This window comes from Vicugna pacos, chromosome 5, assembly GCF_048564905.1.
Source record: "Vicugna pacos chromosome 5, VicPac4, whole genome shotgun sequence".
In the NCBI taxonomy this organism is placed as follows: Eukaryota; Metazoa; Chordata; class Mammalia; order Artiodactyla; family Camelidae; genus Vicugna; species Vicugna pacos.
Genome location: NC_132991.1, coordinates 9,283,884 through 9,304,766, shown reverse-complemented (window position 1 = coordinate 9,304,766; position 20,883 = coordinate 9,283,884). Strand labels below are relative to the sequence as shown.

At 43.2% G+C, this 20,883-nt stretch overlaps 1 protein-coding gene across 2 annotated transcripts in view; it reads left to right on the top strand.

Annotated features, from left to right (window-relative positions):
- Positions 1-17,526, top strand: part of CFAP221 (cilia and flagella associated protein 221) — a 79,297-nt gene extending 61,771 nt beyond the window's left edge. Inside the window, exons 17-24 of one of the 2 annotated variants that reach the window (XM_031678657.2) lie at positions 244-324; positions 1,077-1,184; positions 1,272-1,406; positions 4,513-4,671; positions 6,014-6,105; positions 11,984-12,076; positions 12,960-13,055; positions 17,235-17,526. In XM_031678657.2, the coding sequence (XP_031534517.2) occupies positions 244-324; positions 1,077-1,184; positions 1,272-1,406; positions 4,513-4,671; positions 6,014-6,105; positions 11,984-12,076; positions 12,960-13,055; positions 17,235-17,343 (873 nt within the window). In that variant the 3' untranslated portion in view covers positions 17,344-17,526. The remainder of the gene's footprint in view (positions 1-243; positions 325-1,076; positions 1,185-1,271; positions 1,407-4,512; positions 4,672-6,013; positions 6,106-11,983; positions 12,077-12,959; positions 13,056-17,234) is intronic. The other variant, XM_072960836.1, reaches the window with a different exon arrangement.
- Positions 17,527-20,883: the final 3,357 nt, after the last annotated feature.

Genomic DNA, 20,883 nt, shown 5'->3' with positions numbered 1-20,883 from the left:
GCTGCCCGGGGAGGGGCACTTGATCTTCAGTGAGGCCTCCTCCTTCCTTCACGGAGGCCACTCCTGAAAGGGCTGAGCCCTGAGAGTTGTTTCTGTCGACAGGACTCCTACCAGCTGGGGGACGAAATCCTCACTCAGAAACTAGAGCCGTTCACTGAATGTTCCCAGTTGTGTAGAAATAAAAGCATAGCTGTTTTTGCTCAGCGCTGATCGTGTCATTTGTTTGGAATTTTCACATTTTAGGCTCCTGATGGCCTTGGACCAGTCCCGATAAAATCTTCAGAAATTCAAATCAAACAGGCCTTTTCGTTCCTCGATCTGCAGGTCAGAACTGTCCTACGGTTCCATTAATCAGGTTTCTTATGAAGTGAACAATGTATTCTTGAATTCGAGCCTCTCTGTTTTGTCGTTTCTGTTCTACTCCGGATTATACCGCAAGGCACACTGTGTGTCTCTTCTGCTGTTATTATATGCGACATGCGAGGTATAACAGATTCTTTTTTCCCAATGTGGCTTATGGAAGCCAGAATCTTAATTCTGTGGATAGAGCATGTGTACCTGAAGTGATCTGAAGTGCAGATGTTAGAAACTTGAAGAAAAAAGGAAAGTGAATGAAAGTGAGTCAGCCTTTCTTGAGGTGTATGACAATCTGCTGTTGAAAATATGTATATTTGATTTATCTTATTTTATTTTTTATTGGGGGGGAGGGTAATTAGGTTTATTTTTTTAAATGAAGGTGCTAGGGATTGAACCCAGGACCTTGTGCATGCTAGGCACGCTCTCTACCACTGAGCTGCACTCTCCCCCTGAAAATGTGCATATTTTAAATCAGCAAACCAGTGATCAGTGTATTTCTAGAGTTAAGCCTTAAGATAGGGGTGGGTGACTGTGAGTGTTGCTGGATGCTGGGACCCAGGACAAGGTTCGGGACTGCTCTGAGGCCTCTTCAAGGCTAGTCCAAAGCAACCCGAGCCATAACCTGGTAGTTAAACACGGTGCTAGTTTTCCTTTTACTCTCAGGAAGCTGGCAAATACCTCTCAAGGGCTTTGAGTCCATTGTCTTCTCTCACCTCCAGGTCCCTCAACTGTACAAGATTAAGAAGTACCAGCCCATCTCTGTCCAGAAGTGCTCAGCGAGCTACCGACCTCAAAAACTTGCTCGAGCCCTGAAGCAAGGAGCTGAGGTAACAGGTCCCCACCTCCGAAAACCGCTCCCACCTTCCCGCTGCCCTGGCGTCGGAACTAACGTGTTGCTCTTGGTCCTCGCGCAGGATGAAGCCACAACCGTCATAGCCCTGCCCAAGCAGGACGCCGTGCCCCAGCTCCCCGGGGAGACCTCAGTCTTGAGTGTGAAACTACCCGAGGCCTTGGCCAGGGCTCCAGATTATGACCCGCTTTATATTTTTGTAAGTGACCATTGGCGGAAGTCACTGTTCCACGTTCCTTTATTTCAGCAGTTGCTTCATGAGAAAACAGAAGCGCTTAAAGAAAACAAACTTATGGTTACCAAAGAGGAAAGGGAGAGGGGAGCGGTGAATTAGGAATATGAAATTAACAGATGCATGCTGCTATACATAAAATAGATAAACGACAGGGATGTCTGTACAGCACAGGGAACTATATTCACTGTCTTGTAATAACTTATAATGGAAAAGAATCTGGAAAAAAACATATATGTAACTGAATCACTTGGAGGTACACCTGAAACTAATGCAATATTGTAAATCAACTATACTTCACTTTTTCAAAAAGATATAAAAAAAAGAAGACAGAAGCACCAATTGGGAATATTTTTCTCTTTTTGGAATTTCAAGAGTTAAACAACCTCGCACCTTTGAAATTGCGTGCCAGCCTTTATTGTGTGGAGAATGTGTTTCTGTCGTTTAACAACTCCAGCATGCATTTTTGTGACAATAGCTCTATGATCTTTTCTAATTATCTATAATATGCACATGTATATGTATATACTTTTGTATTTATTGAAGTATATTTGCTGTATAATATTATATAAATTACAGGTGTACAATATAGTGATTCACAATTTTTAAAGGTTATATATACATATATATTTTTTAAAAAGAAAGCACAACAGGGAAAAAAGAGGAAAGTCTCCCCAAATGCCATCACTCGACACCTTGTTGATTCCTGATTCGGTCCCTGGGCGCCGCGCCCCCGCCGCACTGCCGCCTCTGTCTCCCTGGTGTCTGGTTCTGCTTGTTCCTGTAGCCGCGCTTGCACGCCCTCCCCACCCCCTGCCCACTCCACGTGCGGCACGGACTCCCCGCTTCCTACCAAATGAAGTCCAAGCCCGGGGCTCCGTGAGGCCCAGCCCCGTCGTCCCCTGCTCCCCTGCACATGTCCCCGCCAGACTGTGGGCTTCCTCCTGTCCCCATGTCCTTGCTTAGCTGATCTGACCTGTTTCTAGGTCCCCAAATCCTTAGTAACTGAAAGCCCAACAGGAAGTCTGACGAGGGTGTCTATGAAAATGGAATCATCGGTGAAATGTCGCAGCAGTTGCCCTAGTTATGGGCTGTTTTTTAAGGGACAAACACGTGCACACACAGAGAATGAGAAAGGACCTTAGACGCTGCCTGGAAAAGTCTCCTTTGTGGGAATCACCACGTGGGAATCTGTATCTCTAATGCGGCAGAAATGCTGGTGGTCACACCCAAGAACTGAGACGGATGTCTGTGTGTTTCCTGACTGTTGGCCTGGTACAGAGAGAGCTGCGATCTTTGTGTCTTGGCCATTAGGGGGCATGTTCTTATAGTCTCATTGGTTAAGGGGGCTGTTCCTCAGAGACTTAGAATCTTAGAGCTGAGATAGCCTCACAGGACATTTAACTCAGTGATTTTCAGACTTCATTGAGCACCAGAACCCTCTCATCCGCTGAAATTTTACATAGAAAGGCAATATGTAAAATAAAGTCCTCATTGCAGGGTTGGGAGTAGGGTAGGGGGCTCTGCTGAGGAGGGTGTCCCTGCCAAACCCTGGGGTTCCCCACAGCAAGGTTTGAAAAACACTCTTCAGTCTTATCTCCCAGACCCACCCACCGCCACCCCTCACCACTCTGAAAGTATATAACATATGTCCAGATGAAACATGTATCAACATATACCAAATTGTATACTTTTAATATGTGCAGTTCATTGTATCAATTATACATCAGTATAGCTATAAAAGAAAGAATTTTGAAACCCTAAGAAAAGAAACAAATAAAAGGAAGGAAATACTGGATGCAGTGAGTAAACATTATAGTGAAGTCTTGGGATGGTATCTGTGCATCGTCTGTAGGAATCAGGGTAAACGGCTCTGGGGAAGAGGTGTCCAGGGAAGTGTGGACTCCATGCACTAACAGTGCGGTTGAGAGGATGGAAACGGTCAAGGATTTTATAAAGGCACATCATTAAAGCAGAAGAAAAAGCCATTACAAACTCCAGGGAGGGAAATTAACTAAAAATCACTATGTGTTCCCAATAGGAAATCAAACTAAAATTTGTCATGATTTTTCAGTTGATGGAAAAATTTTTAAAAATAGACCCCATCCAGCCTTGATACGAGAACCGTCCTCTGTCACTGACCCACAGGTCGTGGTGTGAACCTTCACCAAAAAAACCATAATCCAAGCCTCAACTTGGCCAGGCAGAGAAAGATGTTTACACAGTTGAGACAAAAATCAATGCTATTTCCTAGTCTTTAACTTTCAGAGACAGCCTTATGAACAAAGCGTAAAGGTCTTGATTGTGGTTCTAGAAGGCTGATGGTAAGAATCTCAAAAATAGGAAAGTAAAATTGTGGAAGAGAGGAGGGAAGGTACAAGAAAAAAAAAATAAGGATGAAATGTTTTCCTTTCACCTGAGAGGGAACTGAAATACTCAACTAAAGATGATAAAGCAAGAAACGGGCGTATCAGAACATCATTTCCAGCCACAAAGATAACCGACAGCAGAACTAAAAATAACAACATAATTTTCAAAATTGGACCAAGGTTTGAAAGGAGCATTTGTGTACATGAGCCTTCCTGAGTTGAAAACATCACCAAAACAATGTTAAATGTTGACATTTCCTGATGTATCAAATTCCACCCTCTTCTCTGTCTTCCCTTTAAAGTAGTTTTTAAGAAGCTAATTTTGTTTTCAAAACCAGACGTTTGTTGGCTTTTTAAAAATCGATTTGCTTATTTAATAAATCCCCCTAATTTATCAAACTTAGAAACAAATACTTGAAGCTGTTTAAGCTGTGGTTTCATTTATCCTTGTTTCCGTGGGAGCTTGGTAAATCCACGTGGCCTGTGATGAAGCTCTTAAAGCAGAAGAGTGACATTTATGAAAGACTGTGATCACTGCCAGTTTAAAGCCGCCTCTGCTCCTTCTCTTTCCCAGACGAGCTGACATGGGGTCAGAGTGTTAGTGCTGGCGGGAGCCATGGAGGACATTAGCTGATGCCTGTCCTCTGCCCAGCTAAGAAACTGGTACCCAGAAGAGAATCCTTTTTGCGCTCTCTCTCATGCAGAATCCCAGCCCAGGATTGTTTGCTGTGATGCACCCTATGACCTATGCGGAAACCTTGATAGATTACCACCTGTGCTCTCACCCCAAGTACAAGTTCACCAAGGAGTCCCACACTGGGTCCAGCATTCCTCTCACCCAGAAGCAGTTTCTCCATCACACGGTAAGGACATCACCCGCCTCACTGGCCTCACTGGCCCTGGGCTGCAGGGAAGGGCAGGGGAGAAGGATGGAGGGTCACAGCTGGAACTGAGAAAAGAAGGTTTGCAGCCAGAACTGCAGAACAAGAATGGTAACAGCGGTGGCTGCGTATCCTGAAGGGGCACAGGTTGGGGACTCAGCACCACTCCCGTCCTGCCCACACCCACCTCTCTGGCCTCAAGGTGCCCTTTTTTCAACATTCTTACTCTCTTTTTCCCTTGAAGGCCACACCTCATACTCATTTTACTCCCATTTCAACCATGTGAAAACAACCACATGATGGCCATAACCCTGTAGTCTGACCTCCTCTTTCTTTGGTCCCGAGTAAGTACAGAAACAGAGTGGACAAGGTGGTGATGTGATAAATGCACAGTTGGGAAGAGGCTCCCAGCATCCCTTCTCCCCTAGATCACCAGCCTGACCTGAACACCCATCCACATCTCTTGGGCGTTGCCCTCAGGCCCTTCAAACTCAATAAACCCGCAACTTAGTCATTATCTCTTCTTGCTTCCGCCAGCCACACCTCACACCTCTTCCTGCGTTCCCTGCTTGTCTTTTGATTCTGTGACTTGTGCGGTGACCCACGTGATCCTCGATCCTGTCCTCTCCCTCATTCCCCATGTCCAGCCATCCCTGACTCCCACCAGCCTGCATCAAACGGCACGTTACGCTCCCTCTCCTCCATCCCAGGGCCCCACCCTGGACCATCCACCCTCCCTAGAAATCTGCCTTCCATGCAAATCTGATCATGTGGTTTTCTGGTTTGAAAACCCTCTGTGGTCCCTGCTGCCCGTGGGAGCAGCTCCAAGCTCATGAGCTTGGCCCACAAGGCCCTCCTGACCAGCCCACCTCTCCAGCCTGCACTCAGCTGGGGTTTCCTGACAACACGCTTGCCCAGCATCTCCAAGTTTCCTCGAGCTTACCCCTGCCTGGAAGACCTTGTGATGAATGACCCAGCCTCTCTGAACGTTGCATTAGCATCACATCCACAGTAATCAAAACAGATCCAACAGTCAGATCTACCCGCCATCACCAGGACCGTTGCTCGTGTGTCTGATCAATCAGGAGAACCTCTCCGCATCCCAGCTTTCACTCATGTGGCCTTGTTTGATGCCCGTAGCTCATGTGGTAGTCTTTTGTAGCTTCAGAAAAATTCCTACTGAACTTCATGAAATTATACATTTTGGAACTCAACTTTTAAGACTGAAAAATAGCCAGTTGAATGGAATGAAAGTCCTTGCTAGACTTCACCGCACCAGACAGTTCCTTTCCATGTAAAACCCCTGTGCGGGCTCTGGTTACAGGACATAATTCCCGGAGTGATGAACTGGAAGAGGTTCCAGTGCCTGGTTCTCTCATCCCTGCCCGAAACCTCTAAGACCGAGACGACACTGAGGTAAGCCACTCACCCGTTGTCTCCCAGGTGTATGTGTGCCCCGTGGGTGGCAGAGCCTGTGATTCCCTCAGAGTTACAGGCCAATAATATAGCAAATCATACTTTTAGTGCATGAGGGGAGTTTGCTAGTCAGAGAACTAGGGTGTGTGTAACTGACTTTCATATTTTGACTTTATCTTAATCAGGATCTACATGAAAAAGTCAATGTCACAGGCGGCTAATTGGCCATATTTCAATAAAAGACAACAACCAGTCCAGATAATTCAGCTGAAATAATCATTGTCCATTTTTAACATTTTTAAAAGGACCCACTTCTCTCTCATACCCCAGCCTGGCCATTCCCTGGGAGGTCCCACATCTGCCATCACACAGAGGCAGAGACAGAACAGGTCCAATGAGAATATTGTTAGACCAAAGAAAGAAGAAACTGAGAGTCACCACATTTTTTTCCCATTTGCTTAACACCTCTTCAAAGCCCTAAGGTGTGAAACAAGTAGCTTGATGCCTTTTCTTTAGGACTCTGCCTGGTCAATAACCTACTCCCGGGCTCTTGAATCTGCTTCCATAGTCCATTGTCCTTATAAACATAGTTAAAGGAGTTGCTGGTGAGGAAATGTGACTAGTATCCCAACTTGATTACCATCGGCAGACAAGCCAACCGGACGAGTGAAGATCGTGCTCTGCCTTGACGTTATAGTTTTAGTAGAAGTAAGAAAGCTCCCCCAGTGTGCCCCGACCCCATGTGTACAGCCCATTGATGACCCAGCCCTCCCTGAGCATCGGGGGAGATAGTTGAAATCCAGTCGATGACTGTAGAACACTTAACACGACTTCTTCCTTCGCGGCCAGCAGAAGAGCTCTTCCTGAATTAAGCAAACTCCAACCTGACTTCCCAAGGCTTTTCCACATGCTGCCCCTTTTGGGTTGTTTCCTCAGGGCTTTTCTACAACGCTCCTTTGCCTGGAGACTAACATGAGATTACACACAATATTTGGGACACGGGAGGAGCGCAAAAATATTAGTTCCTTTTCTGTGAGTTCATCTGTGCCTCATCCACCCCAATGCCGTCTCATAATAAACCCAGCGTTTTTATTTTTCATCTTGGCATGTTTCTAAAATCTGAAGTCTCAGAAATCGAAGGCAGGAGGAACAGTGACACTGTGGAGAAAACGAATGCTTTGGCGTCTCACAGACCTGCCTCCGGTCCCCACTAGCTGTGTCACCCACTCTGTGTCCTCAGGGCGAGTTACCCATTCCTGAAGCCCTTGGGGCAATCATTTCCTCATCTGTGAAACAGGGATGGTAATGGCGTCCCCACCAGCCATTGTGAGGATTAAAGGGAGGCATCTCGCTAGTCTTTAATAACTCCTCCTGCTCCCACCCCCACCCACAAAACCTTGCCGTCACTGTCTTGCCACCAGACGGCAATGATCTGCAACCGCCTTGACACACTGCCTTATTTTGCCGGGGGGTGGGGGGCGGCGGTGAGAACACTTCCACATTGAACCCTGGAATCAGTAAACCCAACATAGCTGGGTGTGGGGTACCGGAGAACACTGAAGAAGCAAAATGAGAAACAGTGGGAGGAGAAGACTGCCAGTGCCCACCAGCTGTTAGCAAGCACATGTCCCAAGAATTAAGAAAAAAAAAAAATCCCATTTTTTTTTTCCCAAAGCAGTGGCCTTGGAAAAATCTCCTGAGGCTGTTCTTTCAAAAGGCACTCAGAATGCAGTTACCTGGGGCTTCAATTAACCATGAATTAAACATGAATTCTACATGAATTAAAGAAAATTCTCTATGAGTTGTTACTTTTAGCTTCTGTGCCTGAGTGCTCTGATGGGCCAATTTGTTTCAAAATAAACCATAATTGCATAACAGATTATAAAATCAAGAGCAGATTCTTTATCTCTTTATTGTGGATTTCCATGATTTAAGATTGTAGATCATGTTTTTGTTTCTGCAAGAGTTATAAAATAATAAGGGTGTTCCTTTCTAACTTCCTACAGGTCCACTAATGAGACTCCACCTTTGCAGTCATTTTCCTTGAATAGATGACCTGTTTCTTAGCTGGTATTTCCCTTGTATTTTTGCTCCTGAGAGTTGTCTGTTTATTGGTAAACCATGCAATATCATTATTTAGTATTTATGCCAAGTCACTTTTGTATTCATAATAATCAAAACGGCTCACTTGGTTTCTTTGCTCATTAATAAATTCAGAGAGAACTTGTTGAATCTGTAGGACTTCCATTAAATCTGACAGTCAGCAGCAACTGAAGACATCATTTAATCCAGTAGTGCCCAGACTTTGGGATTTTATAGACAAGTAAAAAGTCCCGAAGAATCTTGGGAACTGACTTAGGGCCGTCGGAGTTTTACTTTGCCAAGAAAGGCATTAAAACAAAGCAAAGCAGAACAAAACTCCCAAACACCATCTTACTGCCTCCACCATTTTCAATTCCAAAGGAACAGATTAGCCCCCAGAAAAAGCAAGAGGGGCATAATCTCAGAATTTAAAAATTAGAGAAGTGTTGTCTCATGGAAACTCTTGGTGGTCGCCTTTCTGTCTTCTGGACCAGCCTGGTCTCTGGAGAGCGGGCCAGGCTTTCGCCTTCTCTCACTCTCTTCTCGGCCGTGATCCCCTCCGACTACACGTGCTCTGAAGTTTCAGTGGGACTGTCAGTTAGGATTTGCAATCTCTGTCATGAAGTCAGTAAACAGGACTCATCTCTGGGCGGTGGAGGCCAGGTTCCTTTTAGTGAGAAATGGTATTAAAGACCAAAATCTGGGTTCTAGGTGCACACGTTGCTACTGAGGGCAAGGGGTGGGTCTTTGTTTTTGGCCTCCTCAGCAGACAAGTCAGAGTGCGTGGGGGTGAAATACATAAATGTATATACGTCTGTATCTGTATATGCACACAATACATATATGTGTGTATATATATGCACACACGTACACATATATATTCATACAAAAATTCATGCGCACATACATATGTACGTTACTGAACTCAGATTCAGCTGCAGGCGGCTCAGAAGCCAATAATTCAAGAGGCAAGTGTCAATAGGGAAGAAAGATGCTTTAATCAGAAAAGCCATCAGCCTGGAGAGAAAGTGGACTCATATCCAGAGACCAACTCCAAAGATTCTGCTCAGCCATGACAGTTTTTAAAGGGAAAAATGGGGGGAGGAATCTCAGTGAATCATCGAGGCAGGAGGTTGGCTTCTGCATCATTCTCCATTGCGTGCAGACTGGCTGACTCTCTCTTCACATGTGATCTGCCTGCAGGATCGCTAAGGGGGCTTTAGGGGCAGAGAGCTAATCAGCAGGTTAGACAAGGCGTGGTGTGCATTCAGGAGGGTGTAAGTCAGGAGTTTGTTTCAGTTGCTTAGTGATCTCATTCCTATAATTGGGTTCTTTCAAGGTTAGAGGGGGACAGAAATGGGCAAACAGGAAGGGGGCAAAAGAGCTGCTGCTTTCAGTTCCCCACTGTCAAACATCATTGCATGTCTGCGGGATTGGGGCAAATCTCCATCTTCTCTAACTTCTGCATGCTGACATAGGGTGAGTATTCTGAGTGGAATGTGTTGACATGGGTCTGCAGCATCTCTTTGCTGACAATTTTAGTTGCTCACTTACATGTACGGGCAGAGCAAGCTACAATTATTTGATGCCCACAAAGGTATAGATAATTATGAGCAACAGTGTTAATCCTGTTCTCTTGAGGCCAGTTCTTGGACATGTGCTGGTCACAGATTCAGTCCTGCCCAAGATGGAGCAGCTTATGTCATGTCTACCGTCTGGTCATCATACAGTCAGCTTTTTATTTCCTCTGGTGGTAATCATAGTATCTGTAAAACAACTCAGGAATGTGCATCAGACACTGAGTCTGTGACTTTTGTCCTGATCATTAACTGCCGGGTTTTGTACTTGGCAGGGGTGGTCCTGCGGGGTTCTGCTCGGCTCCATATACCCATATGGACATATACATGTGCACATAAACACACCCATACACACATATGCCCATTTTAGAAATCATGGATTCAAACCAGTGCTCATAATTCCAGGCCGTATCCGTAGGGTATTGCTTGCTTTTGTCCGTTCCATATTTGTCTGTCTCTTCTTCCCCTGTGAGAGCTCTGGTCTCCTAACACATTCACCCACTTACTCAGTTTCACAGCACATCAAAAACAGTTTCAGAATTGCTTCACCTATAACCACTTCAAATAAACAAGCATAATAAATAGAGTTCAGATTTATTTGGGGTTTTCGCCCTGCCTCCATCCCATTGTGTAGTCAGATACTGTATTTAGAAGTTACTTGAATGGTTCCTCCCTCTTCTCTTCTATTTCTTTTTCTTTTTTTAATTGAAGTGTAGTCAGTTACAATATGTCAATTTCCAGTGTTCAGCAGGATGTTTCAGTGATCCATATACATCTTTTTCTTTTCTTTTTTCTTCTTTTCTTTCTTTCCTTTACTTTTCTTCTTTCTTTCTTTTCTTCTTATTTTGTTCTCTTCCTCTTTCTCTCTTTCTTTTCCTCCAGTGTGATTATGGAATTCATATGAAATATTATGTCAGTCTGCTTTCAGTTTTTCTAGGGGAGGGGTCCCTTCCCTTTCTTATTGACTTAATTTTATTGTTTGAATATGTAGAACATTAACATGCTCATTACCAAATTCAGAACTACACCAAGAGTCAAACTGAGAGAAACGTCTCCCTTCCACGCCTTGTTGGCAGCCAGCCTGGTCTTCTCACACCCTTCCTATGTTTCTCTTTGTAACACTAAACAGAGTATATGTATTTTTCTTTCTCCTCTTTCTTATACAAAATGTGGCCACTGGATATGCTCTTCTGCAATTTGCTTTTTAAACTTAAAATATCTCCTGAAAATTGCTCTATATTATAGCTTTCCCCCTCACTCTTGTTTATCGTTTATAGAACTATTTAACCAGCCTCTGTACTTGTCAAGCAGGTGCATTTTTGTTTATTAAACAACAAGAAGAAACAGCTCCAAGACATAAGTGCACACCTCCTGTTTTCCCATTCCTGCCTCCTGCCTCCTGCCTTACCCTCACCCTGCAGCCTTGCTAAGGCCTGTGAGGAGGTCAGTTTCCTGCCGTGGGTCATTTTTTACTCTTTTTTATGAGACGGCACTCCTCCCAGCTTCTAGAAACATATTCCAGAAAATTATTAGAAATGTTTACCCATTTGTGTCTTTTTTTCCTATTCTCTTTGCTGTTGTGTGTTCAGTTTTTAGCCCTTTAATTTTATTAGAGAGGTGTGTAAGGAGGAGTGGAAACTGAAAAAAAAGGAAATTTTTTTTTTAAAAAAGAGTCTTTGTTCCGCCAACTTGAAACAGAAATCTGCTTCCAACTTTAAAAATAACAAAATGTTCTTTTCTCCCTATCTCAGTTCTTTTAATGTCCTCAATACCCAGGAATTTTTATACAAAGCTCTAAAATTATAATACCAAACAATAGGTAAGAGGGTGGGGAGGAAGATTTGAAAATGAAAAAACAACTAATGAAGAGTATAAATGTGGGGATAATATTAAGAATAAAAAGTGAACTAACTACTGTCCCCCTTCCCCCGCACTGGGAAATCATATAATTTTAGACACTACAAGTTTGAAAATTCTATGTTTCTAAACTCTGGGAAATGGCTTTTTTGGCACCAAGCTCTTGGATTTGACTGGTACCCATCATCCCCCCTGCCTTTACCTCTAGGGAAGCGTGAGTGGGTTTCCAGGAGTGAAAGAGGACAGAAGGGGAGAGTGAAACACCAGTGGTAAAAAGAAAAGTGCTTGAGGAAATTGTGTAAAGACCCCAAGACTACTAATGTGATCATTCATCCTCGGCCGCTTGTGTGATTTTTCCACAGCTGTGATTCTTTCAATTTAGTCATGCTCCCTATAAACGTCCCTGCCGTTCTTGACGCCTTACCGGAAGAAGACAGGATGGAGACAGTTGAACGGTACTTTGTCACCTTTAGTCTCTCATGTTTTCCAAAAATATGCCAGCTGATGTGAGAAATTTCAAAAAAGCACACAGTGCCTGAGCTTGCAGCCCAAACAAGACGAGGTTAACACCCAGCCATACCCCTAACTAGATAAGATGCTAGATTTGTGATGGATTAATAGTCTCTAAGGTCTCGAATTTGCTGATCTTTAAGGTGCTGCAGGAGCTCGAGGGAGGGGCGAGGAGAGGTTGTGCTAATGGGCTTAGAAGTTTTCAGCGCTCACAAGGACCTGGGGTAGTACTTCGAGGATGGGGAGGATTTGGAGAGGCATAAAGAAACAGAAGCTTTAGACCAAGACACTTACATGTGATATAACTCATAAGCATCCAACAGCCAGTGAGAATGTGTCCTTGAATCTCCTGCAGCTGTGCCCACTGAAACATCTTTACATGTAAGTAATCAGTGAATGAAACCTGAATATCTGAGACGTCGATCTAGTTTCCCTAAGACCTGCCCACACGCGGTGCTACTTGGCAGTGCTTAAGCAGCTGAAACTCGGAATCCAGGCGTGAACAGGGAGGTTGAGTGCCTGCTACTCAAACCACTGCACGGGGGCGTTGGCTGGGAACGCTGCGGCGGGGCTGGAATGATCCACGTTTACTGCAGGTGCAGAGGAGCAAGTCCTGTTTGGTGGGGCTGCTGGGGAGATGCTACTGATTTCTGTTCGAATTCCAATGTGGCCATAGAACCTCCTCTGAATCAGTTCAATCTTTTGAAACATTCAAGCTTTCTTTGTGGTCCCAGATATGGTCAATATTGGTAAATGTCCCACGTACACTCGAAAAGACTATGAATTCTATAAAAGCCATTCCAGCTAAACATCTTATTTCCTTCTCAGTGAGCTCTGTGAACAGAGTGTAGAAGTTATGTTGACTCCAGAAATGATTGAAGTGGAATTCCCTATGTTGGATGACAAGGACACCAAGAAGGAGAAGTAAGTGGATGCTTTCATGCCTTAGTAAGAGGCATCCCTGGATAAAATTTGTCCTACACGAAGTACAGAACTGCCATGTTGTTTGAATCTAAAAACATGTTGAAAGAGACACTTTTCCAATGCTGTAGATATTTAGATATGTACTTTATGCATAACGACATTCCCTTCAACATTGGCAGCAAGTAAACCTTTGAAACCTGAATCCAGTTTTTCCATTTGCTTGTCATTTCACTTGAGAGATGTGTTTGTGTCCTATTAACAGCCGAATGGGTTTCAGTCAGTACAGGGAACCCAGACTCTCAAGCCGGACGAGACCTGGGGCTGCAGCCCAGCTCCACACGTATGACAGGGGACATCTCCAGCCACGTTACTTATCTTCAATAACCGGGCCTCAGTTTCCTCATTTGTAACATGCAAAACTGAAACCTCTCAGAGGCCATTGTGAGGATTAAATGAAATGCCGATGTGAAAACACCTCGCCAGGTGTTTGTTGTGAACCAGATGCTCAGCAAATGTGGATTCTTCCCTTGGCCTCTCCAGCGGGGGCCAGCCAGCTAGCACATATCATCGTCATCCTTAAAATGATTGGTTTTCAAGAACACTTTTGTAATGTCAATAACCACCAATAGTTCGTACGGTTTGTAAGTTTGAAATTCCAGGTATCCTTTCAAAAATTTTTTCTTTTTTAAAAAAAGTCTTTATTATTATTAAAACATCAGAAAACTCAGGGGAAAATATAGAGAGTAAAATAAAAACAATAATCCCACTGCCCAGAGGTGGTAACTTGTACATTTTGATGTGTGTCTTCCAAATACGTATGTATTTATTTACTTAAGTAAACCATAAATATCTATTATATTTCATTAAACCATACATACAGTGGTCCCCTGGTACTCATGGAGTGTTAGTTCTAAGATTCCCCACAGACACCAAAATCCTTGGAGGCTTAAGTCCCTTACATTAAATCGTATAGAATTTGTACATAACCTACGCACGCTCCTCCCGTATACTTTAAATCATCTCTAGATTACTATAAGTAATTATACTGTAAGTAATTATAAATTCTGTTACTTAATACAGTGTCAATGCTGTGTAACTAGTTGTAAATACAATGTCAATGCTTTATAAATATTTACTACACACAGCAAATTCAAGTTTTGCTTTTTGGAACTTTCTGGAATTTTTTCTCTCGGGGTAGTTTGAATCTGCAGATGTGGGACCCATGGATACAGGGGGCCAACTGTATGTGTGTGTGTGTATAAATTCAGTAGTAGCATTCATATTGTTTTGTCTTCTACGCTTTTATTTAACAATATATCATGAACATATTTTTATTTTTTAATTTTTTTAAATTTAAAAATAGAGGTGCTGGGGATTGAACCCAGGACCTCGTGCATGCTAGGTACGCTCTCTACCACTGAGCTACCCACCCCCAACATATATTATGCATGAAAATCAACATCATCTTCATATTTCACCACTAGGTGTACCATAATTTGTTTAACCAGTCCTCTACTGACAACCATGTAAACTCTTTTCAGTGTTTTGCTGTTGCCAATAGCGCCGCCGTAAACATCCTTGTGCCATAATTCCTTACAAACTTATCAGACTGTTTCCTTAGGATCAATTCCTAGAAACATAAATGCTAGATCAGTGTTCCTTTTACGGTCTTAATATGTAGTGCTTGATAGCCATCCAGAAAGTATATCCACACGCCTCCTACCAGCAGAGGTCAGGATGCCCACATTCAAATGCCCTGAACAACATGGAATACTATCATTTTTTTTTCCTTCTTTACCAGCAATGATAGATTTTTAAATGACCATATCATTGTTTTAATTTTAACTTCTTTGTTTACAAGTGATAGTAAGAATTCTCCTAAGTTTATCTACTCTTTTTCTTCTTTTATGAGGGGACTGTTTTACCTATATTGTACAAAGTGTTTATCTTTTTCTTATTTATCTGTAAGAGTCCCTTACAGATTAAGGATAATTACCCTTCCTTGTAAATTTCTCAGGTGTCTTCTTCCTTTGTTTGCAGTGTTTGGGGGAGGCCCTGCCTTTTCTGGAAGGAATGCCCTCATGTCTTAGCCTAGTGTGGGTTCCTTCAGCTTAATAGTGGTAGTAGCAGGGGCCTAAAGCAAACCAGCACTTCTCAGAAAGTAGATTGGCAGTTTCTGCTAAAAGAAACTTTAGCAAATAAAAATTTTAAATAGAATTTCAACCACTGTTTTGATCAGCTAATTAATAGTAAAGTACCACGTTACACTACATAGTACATAGAACCTCTTACACCTCAAGAAATAGATGCACTTTGCATTTTGTTTCAGGTTTCAAACAATTGACTAAGAGTTTTAAATACAAACCTTTTTTTTTTCAATTTCAAAAATTACCCCTAGACTTTGAATGGTAATATCCAATACCTCTTTGCTTACTTACTATTTAACTATTTACTAATAGTTTACTATTACCTATTTAATGGTTTTCCACCATTTTTCCTACAGAGCTAATGTCAAATGCCACCTGGTTATCAAATTATTATTAATGGAAATACAACTTATTGCTTTATATATTCACCCATATATTTTTTTTATGTATTTCAACTACTTTACCAAACAAACAAAAAACCAACAATGAACTCTAAACATTTTCTGCACACCAACTTAACTTCCAATTGCTCTCAAAATACACATCCATTTCACACATTTTTCAATAAATATATCCATGTCATTTTGAATCCCCCTATTTTGTGGTGCAAATTTTTTTTGTATATTTTTTCACATGTCAAAGTTGTCAACATGATGATCGTTTTATTGGCTGCATAGTATTCCAGATGGTTTTTAAAAGCTATCTGGTTCTGAAATTCTCTTCAGCTCATATACCAAGCATCACCCGATGCTCAGTTTTTTGTCTTCTCTGTCCTTATTTGTCCCTTTTCCTCACCTCCCACAGCCTCAGCCAGAAACTGACAAGAGTCCTCACTGTCAGACACACACACACAACCTGAGCCTGGACAGACAGGGACAGAAAAATAGGAACACATCAGTGGTATTTAATGTCTCTGTGAAGACTGCTGTCGTTTTGGTTTCTGGCAAATATTTATTTCCTTGGATGCCAAGCCTCATCCGCTCTCCCTCAATGACTGTAATTAACCCAAAATTCTTTGTTGCCTTTATGGTATCTCACCCTCTCAAGACCCAGGAAGGGTAATCGTGTAGCAAAGTGTCCAAGAAACTGTTGACACATCATTCAGCTCTCCTTAGATTATCCTCATATCATTCAATCACTAATATCTTAAAGGGCTGACCTGATCTATATATTTTTAGACTGATTCTATAAAGTGGTGCCAATTAGTCTTTTTTTTAAATTATATGCATTAGGGAACATTTTAATTCTTCATTTTTAGATACTTCCACTTTTTCAAACCTTTCAGATGTTTGCTAAAACTTTATCTTTCAGCCTTTCAGCCTCTTTAGGAAATGTTTCAGAAGCACTTAATTTTATATGGAATTCTTCTATCCAGGCAGGTTGTATCACTGAGCTCACAATCTTTGGACATCTATGCTTTCAACCAAATACACTCATCACGTCCTCCCAGGTACTTGGAAAGCTCTACCCCTTGCCACACCAGCAACATTCTGGGCTCCCCATCAGCCACTCCACAGCCCAGGTGCAAGAGGTCCTCCCTTTTGATCCCCGCCCTTCTGGAGACATTATCAGTATCAGAGATATTATGTGTCTACTTTGTCCATAAACATGAACTATCCACTAATGCTGACTGTGTGTTTAGAAGATACCATGCTCGGATGTCTACAAATAAGTTCTCATTCCACCTCCGCAGCAATCCTGGGATATGGGAAATTGTCACCATTGGTACATCTGGAAACAGAGATTGAAAGTTTGGGTAACTTGGCCGGGCTAGGAAACGGGTGCAGCTGGGATTGGAAACCAGGTTTGAATAACTTGGCAGCCAGGTACTTTCACTGGTAACTAAATTATTACTTAATATAGTTTAAACTATGTATGTATATGAACAACTCCTCCAGCCTTCACGCGGCCTCCCTGGCAGTGCTGCGCTCGGCAGCCGGGTCTTGATGGGTGACTTGAGTGTTTTATGACATGCCCTGATGTGTCCTTGTTGGGATTTTTGTTTTGTTTTGTTTTGTTTTTTGATATTTAGAGAAGCGAAAGACCAAGACCAGCCATTGGAGAAGGCGAGAGAAAAGGTGCTTGAGGAGATGAGGAACCTGCGGAGCAAAGCTCTCAACTCATACCTGATTCTAGAATAAACATCGCCAGTAGGTCGGTCTCTGTCACGTGCTTTCTGCAAGTCACCGTGGTCCTTTGTGTCTATTTCTGTCCCAGCCATTTTTTGGAATTCAAGTTTCTAGAGAGAAAATATCAAAATGTGGATGAGGTATATATCTGAAAATTATTTTTCTTTTTAAAAATAAAATGTCATTAGTACAATGGCCATGTTTGGGAGCTTCTTGGTGCAAGATTTAGCGTGGGTACAAAGGCCTCCTGAGCCAGGCGTGCACTGTGGTGATGAGGCTGCAAGCCAGGCGCTGCTGATGTTCTGAGACATTTTGGAGGGCGGTGCCCAGGGGCTGGAAGCAGGAAGGCTTGGGGAAGGGGCTGCTCCTGCACCAGCTCCTGCTGGGCCCCCTGAGCATCCCTGAGTCACGCTGGCAGCCGCTTCTGGAAAGAACAGCGTTGGTGAGGTCGCTGGCTCCCCACGCAGCTGTGCAATGGTAAACCCAGGCGAGGGGACTGGAAACAGAGGGGACATTGCAGGTGACAAGAGCCTGCAGCCTGCTTTGGGAGAAATGGATAACACCTCTGTGAGCCCTCTCAGAGGCACCGAGGCCAGGAAATCTTTGGCAAGGGGCCAGGAATCCCTATGAATTGTCAGTAAAATCCAGGCTTTTTGACTTTGTGTTCACAGCTCCATTCACATGCACAAGCTCGTAAGGCTGACAGCATTTGCTTTAGATGATAACCACCCATAATTATCCAAATATATTTGGATATATTTCCCCCATTCTTTTTTCTATGCATACCTTTAACAGCTGAAATCAGGCTGTCTGTATAATTTCAAAAGGACTCTTCATTAACTTATTGATTCTGATGTTTTCCTGGAATTTGTCTTTTCAACATGAAGCCAAAACTCTTTAGGGACGGGACCCTGCTGCGGAGTGTTTGAGGTAGTTCTTTACATACTTTAGATAATTCAAGGTTAATGACCATTTACCTGTTGTCATTCAATGCAGGAAAGTGTTATACCCTTAAAGGTCAGAGCCTTGAGAATGGGCTGTCCTGTATACTTCAGGCTATATCGGCAACTTTCTTTTACAAAAGGTGCAGAACCCGCATGACAGCTCAGGAAACAGAGCCCAGGGTTAGAGCCAAAGGAACAGATCTAACATGGAGTCAGATTCGTTCTTCCCTATTACAGTACCTCCCCTGCCCACTGCCCTATGCCAGGCAGGTCGTACTCAAGGGCTCAGACGTGGGTGGACAGTGGCCAGGGTCTACTCTCAGAAACGATCCCACTGCTCCTCTTAGACAGAGAGCCCTCACCCTGGCCACACGGCAGAATCACCCGGAGAGCTTCGTAAAAACCCAGCTGAATCAGACATTCTAGGGTAGGACGCAGGCAATAATAATTTTTAAAGCTCTTTGGGTGGATAATAAAGTGCAGCCAGGACTGAGAACCACTGGACTCCAGGATCAAGTCCAAATGCCTCACCGTGGGACTCCACGCCCTCGCTTCTCAATGTTTTGCCCCTAGTTTTCTTCTGCAACTTCTCTTCCTGTAAGGAAGTGGGGAGAGCCTGGCTTTGGCACCTGGCTGGTTGCAGGTGAATCCTCATCGTTCTCTTACTAATTGTGGAGCTCTCTTAACATCTCTGAACTTCTGTTTTCCCTAGTGCGAAGACAGGCTTCAGTACTCACCTCACACAGGGCTGTGGGGGTTAAATTAGGAAATGCGAAAAGTATACTTGTCATTAAACAATAGTTCAAAATACAAGTTCCCCTTAATTAACAGGGCAGCACCTAGGCGTCAGTAATTAAAAAAACTTTTTTTTAATTTTGAAATAATTTTAGACTTAAAAACTGGAACAGAAAACTCTCATATCTATTGTACCCAGCTTCCCCTAATGTTAACATCTACTGTGGTGCAATTATGAAAAATAGGACATTAGACTTGGCACAGTGCTATCGACTAACATGCTTTTACTGTTCAGGACACCACATTGCATTTAGTCATCGAGTCTCCTCAGTTTCTTCTCAGTTATTTTGTAGAATCTCCTTCAGTGTGGGTTTGTCGAGTGTTTTCTCATGATTGGGATGAGATTATGTATTTTCAAAAGAATTCTGTGGAAGGGATGTGTCTGTCTTGATGCATCATGACCGAGCAGGACCCTGTTGTCAGAATTGGTGAGTATCTGATATCTGTAACAGTGTTTGTAACCGCTTAGCTGTATCATGGTTTAAAGGGCTTTTCTCATGCTCTTGCTGACCAGGGTTGGGCTAGAGAGGAGGGAGCTTGGGTGGTCTGCCCAACCCCTCTTGGTGCCCTGCTCTTGCCCCCAGTGCCCTGCTCTTGCCCCCAGTGCTTTCCTCTTCACCCGTTGTGGTTTCCTTGTATCCTGTTGCTCAAGCTGCAGGCCTCAGCCTGCAGCAGTAGGTCCCAGGCCTCAATCTGCTTAAAAGGCTGAAAGCATTTATCAATCTGACTTAAAACTGCACAAGTTTTTCTCTACAGCTCTTTTCCACAGAGGCCCTTCCTGTGCATCCTTTGTTCTAGGTACAAGAATATTAAGAGGGTCCCAAAGCCAGAGGTGAACTTCATACCAGCAGGGACCACTGCATCTGCAAAAACAAGAAAAACTTTGCAGCAATCCATTACCCTGTATGAAATCTCTATGGAAACTAGCTCTGCACCGTGAACTCTTAAACTTCTACTATAAAACCCCCTGCCTTCTCTCCCCAGCAGGCTAACAGTCTTAGAGGCATTAGTCTACTGTGGCCTACTTTGCCTGGCAAAGAAATAAAGCTGCCTTTTCTACTATATCCAAAACCCTGTTCTTCAGTCTCAGTTCAGTAACTGGGGTACAGAGGCTGTGTTTCAGCAAAAGCATCTTATTAAGGAGTGTGTGATGTCCCTATGTCTTATTACTGGTGATGTTTACCTTGGTCACTTGGTTAAAGTGCTGTCTGCTGCGTTTCTCTACTGGAAAATTTTCCCTTTGGTAATCAGTAAATATCTTGGAGGAGATACTTTGAGATTCTGACAACATCCTGTTTCTCCCGAACTTTGCTCCCAGTCATTTTAGCATCCACCAGTGGATCTCGTCTACAACAATGATTACTGTAGTGTTTGCTTAATGATGATTTCCATGAGCTGCCCTTCTCCCTCATTTACTTACTTACTCGTTTACTTATTTATTCAGTATTTATTTATATCAGAGTGGAATAATGGATATTTACTTTATTACATAGGTTATAATCCAACACTCATTTATTTTGTTGCTCAGACTCCTCCAACTTTTGGCCACTGGAAACTCACTCAGGTTGACTCTGTGTCCTTTCAACATGCTCCCATCCTTTTAAAAACACTTCCTTCCTTCCTGGCATTACAAGAGTTTCCAAGTTCATCTTGTATTTGTATTTTCTCTGCTTCAGCCCTGGAGGCTGCCATTTCTCCAAGGAGCCCTGCCTCTTTTTATTGGAGAATGGTGCTTAGAAACTAAGACCAGGGTGCTCATTGAATTGCGGTCTCACTGCTTCTAGGCTCTTTCAGTGGACATAGCTTGAAAATG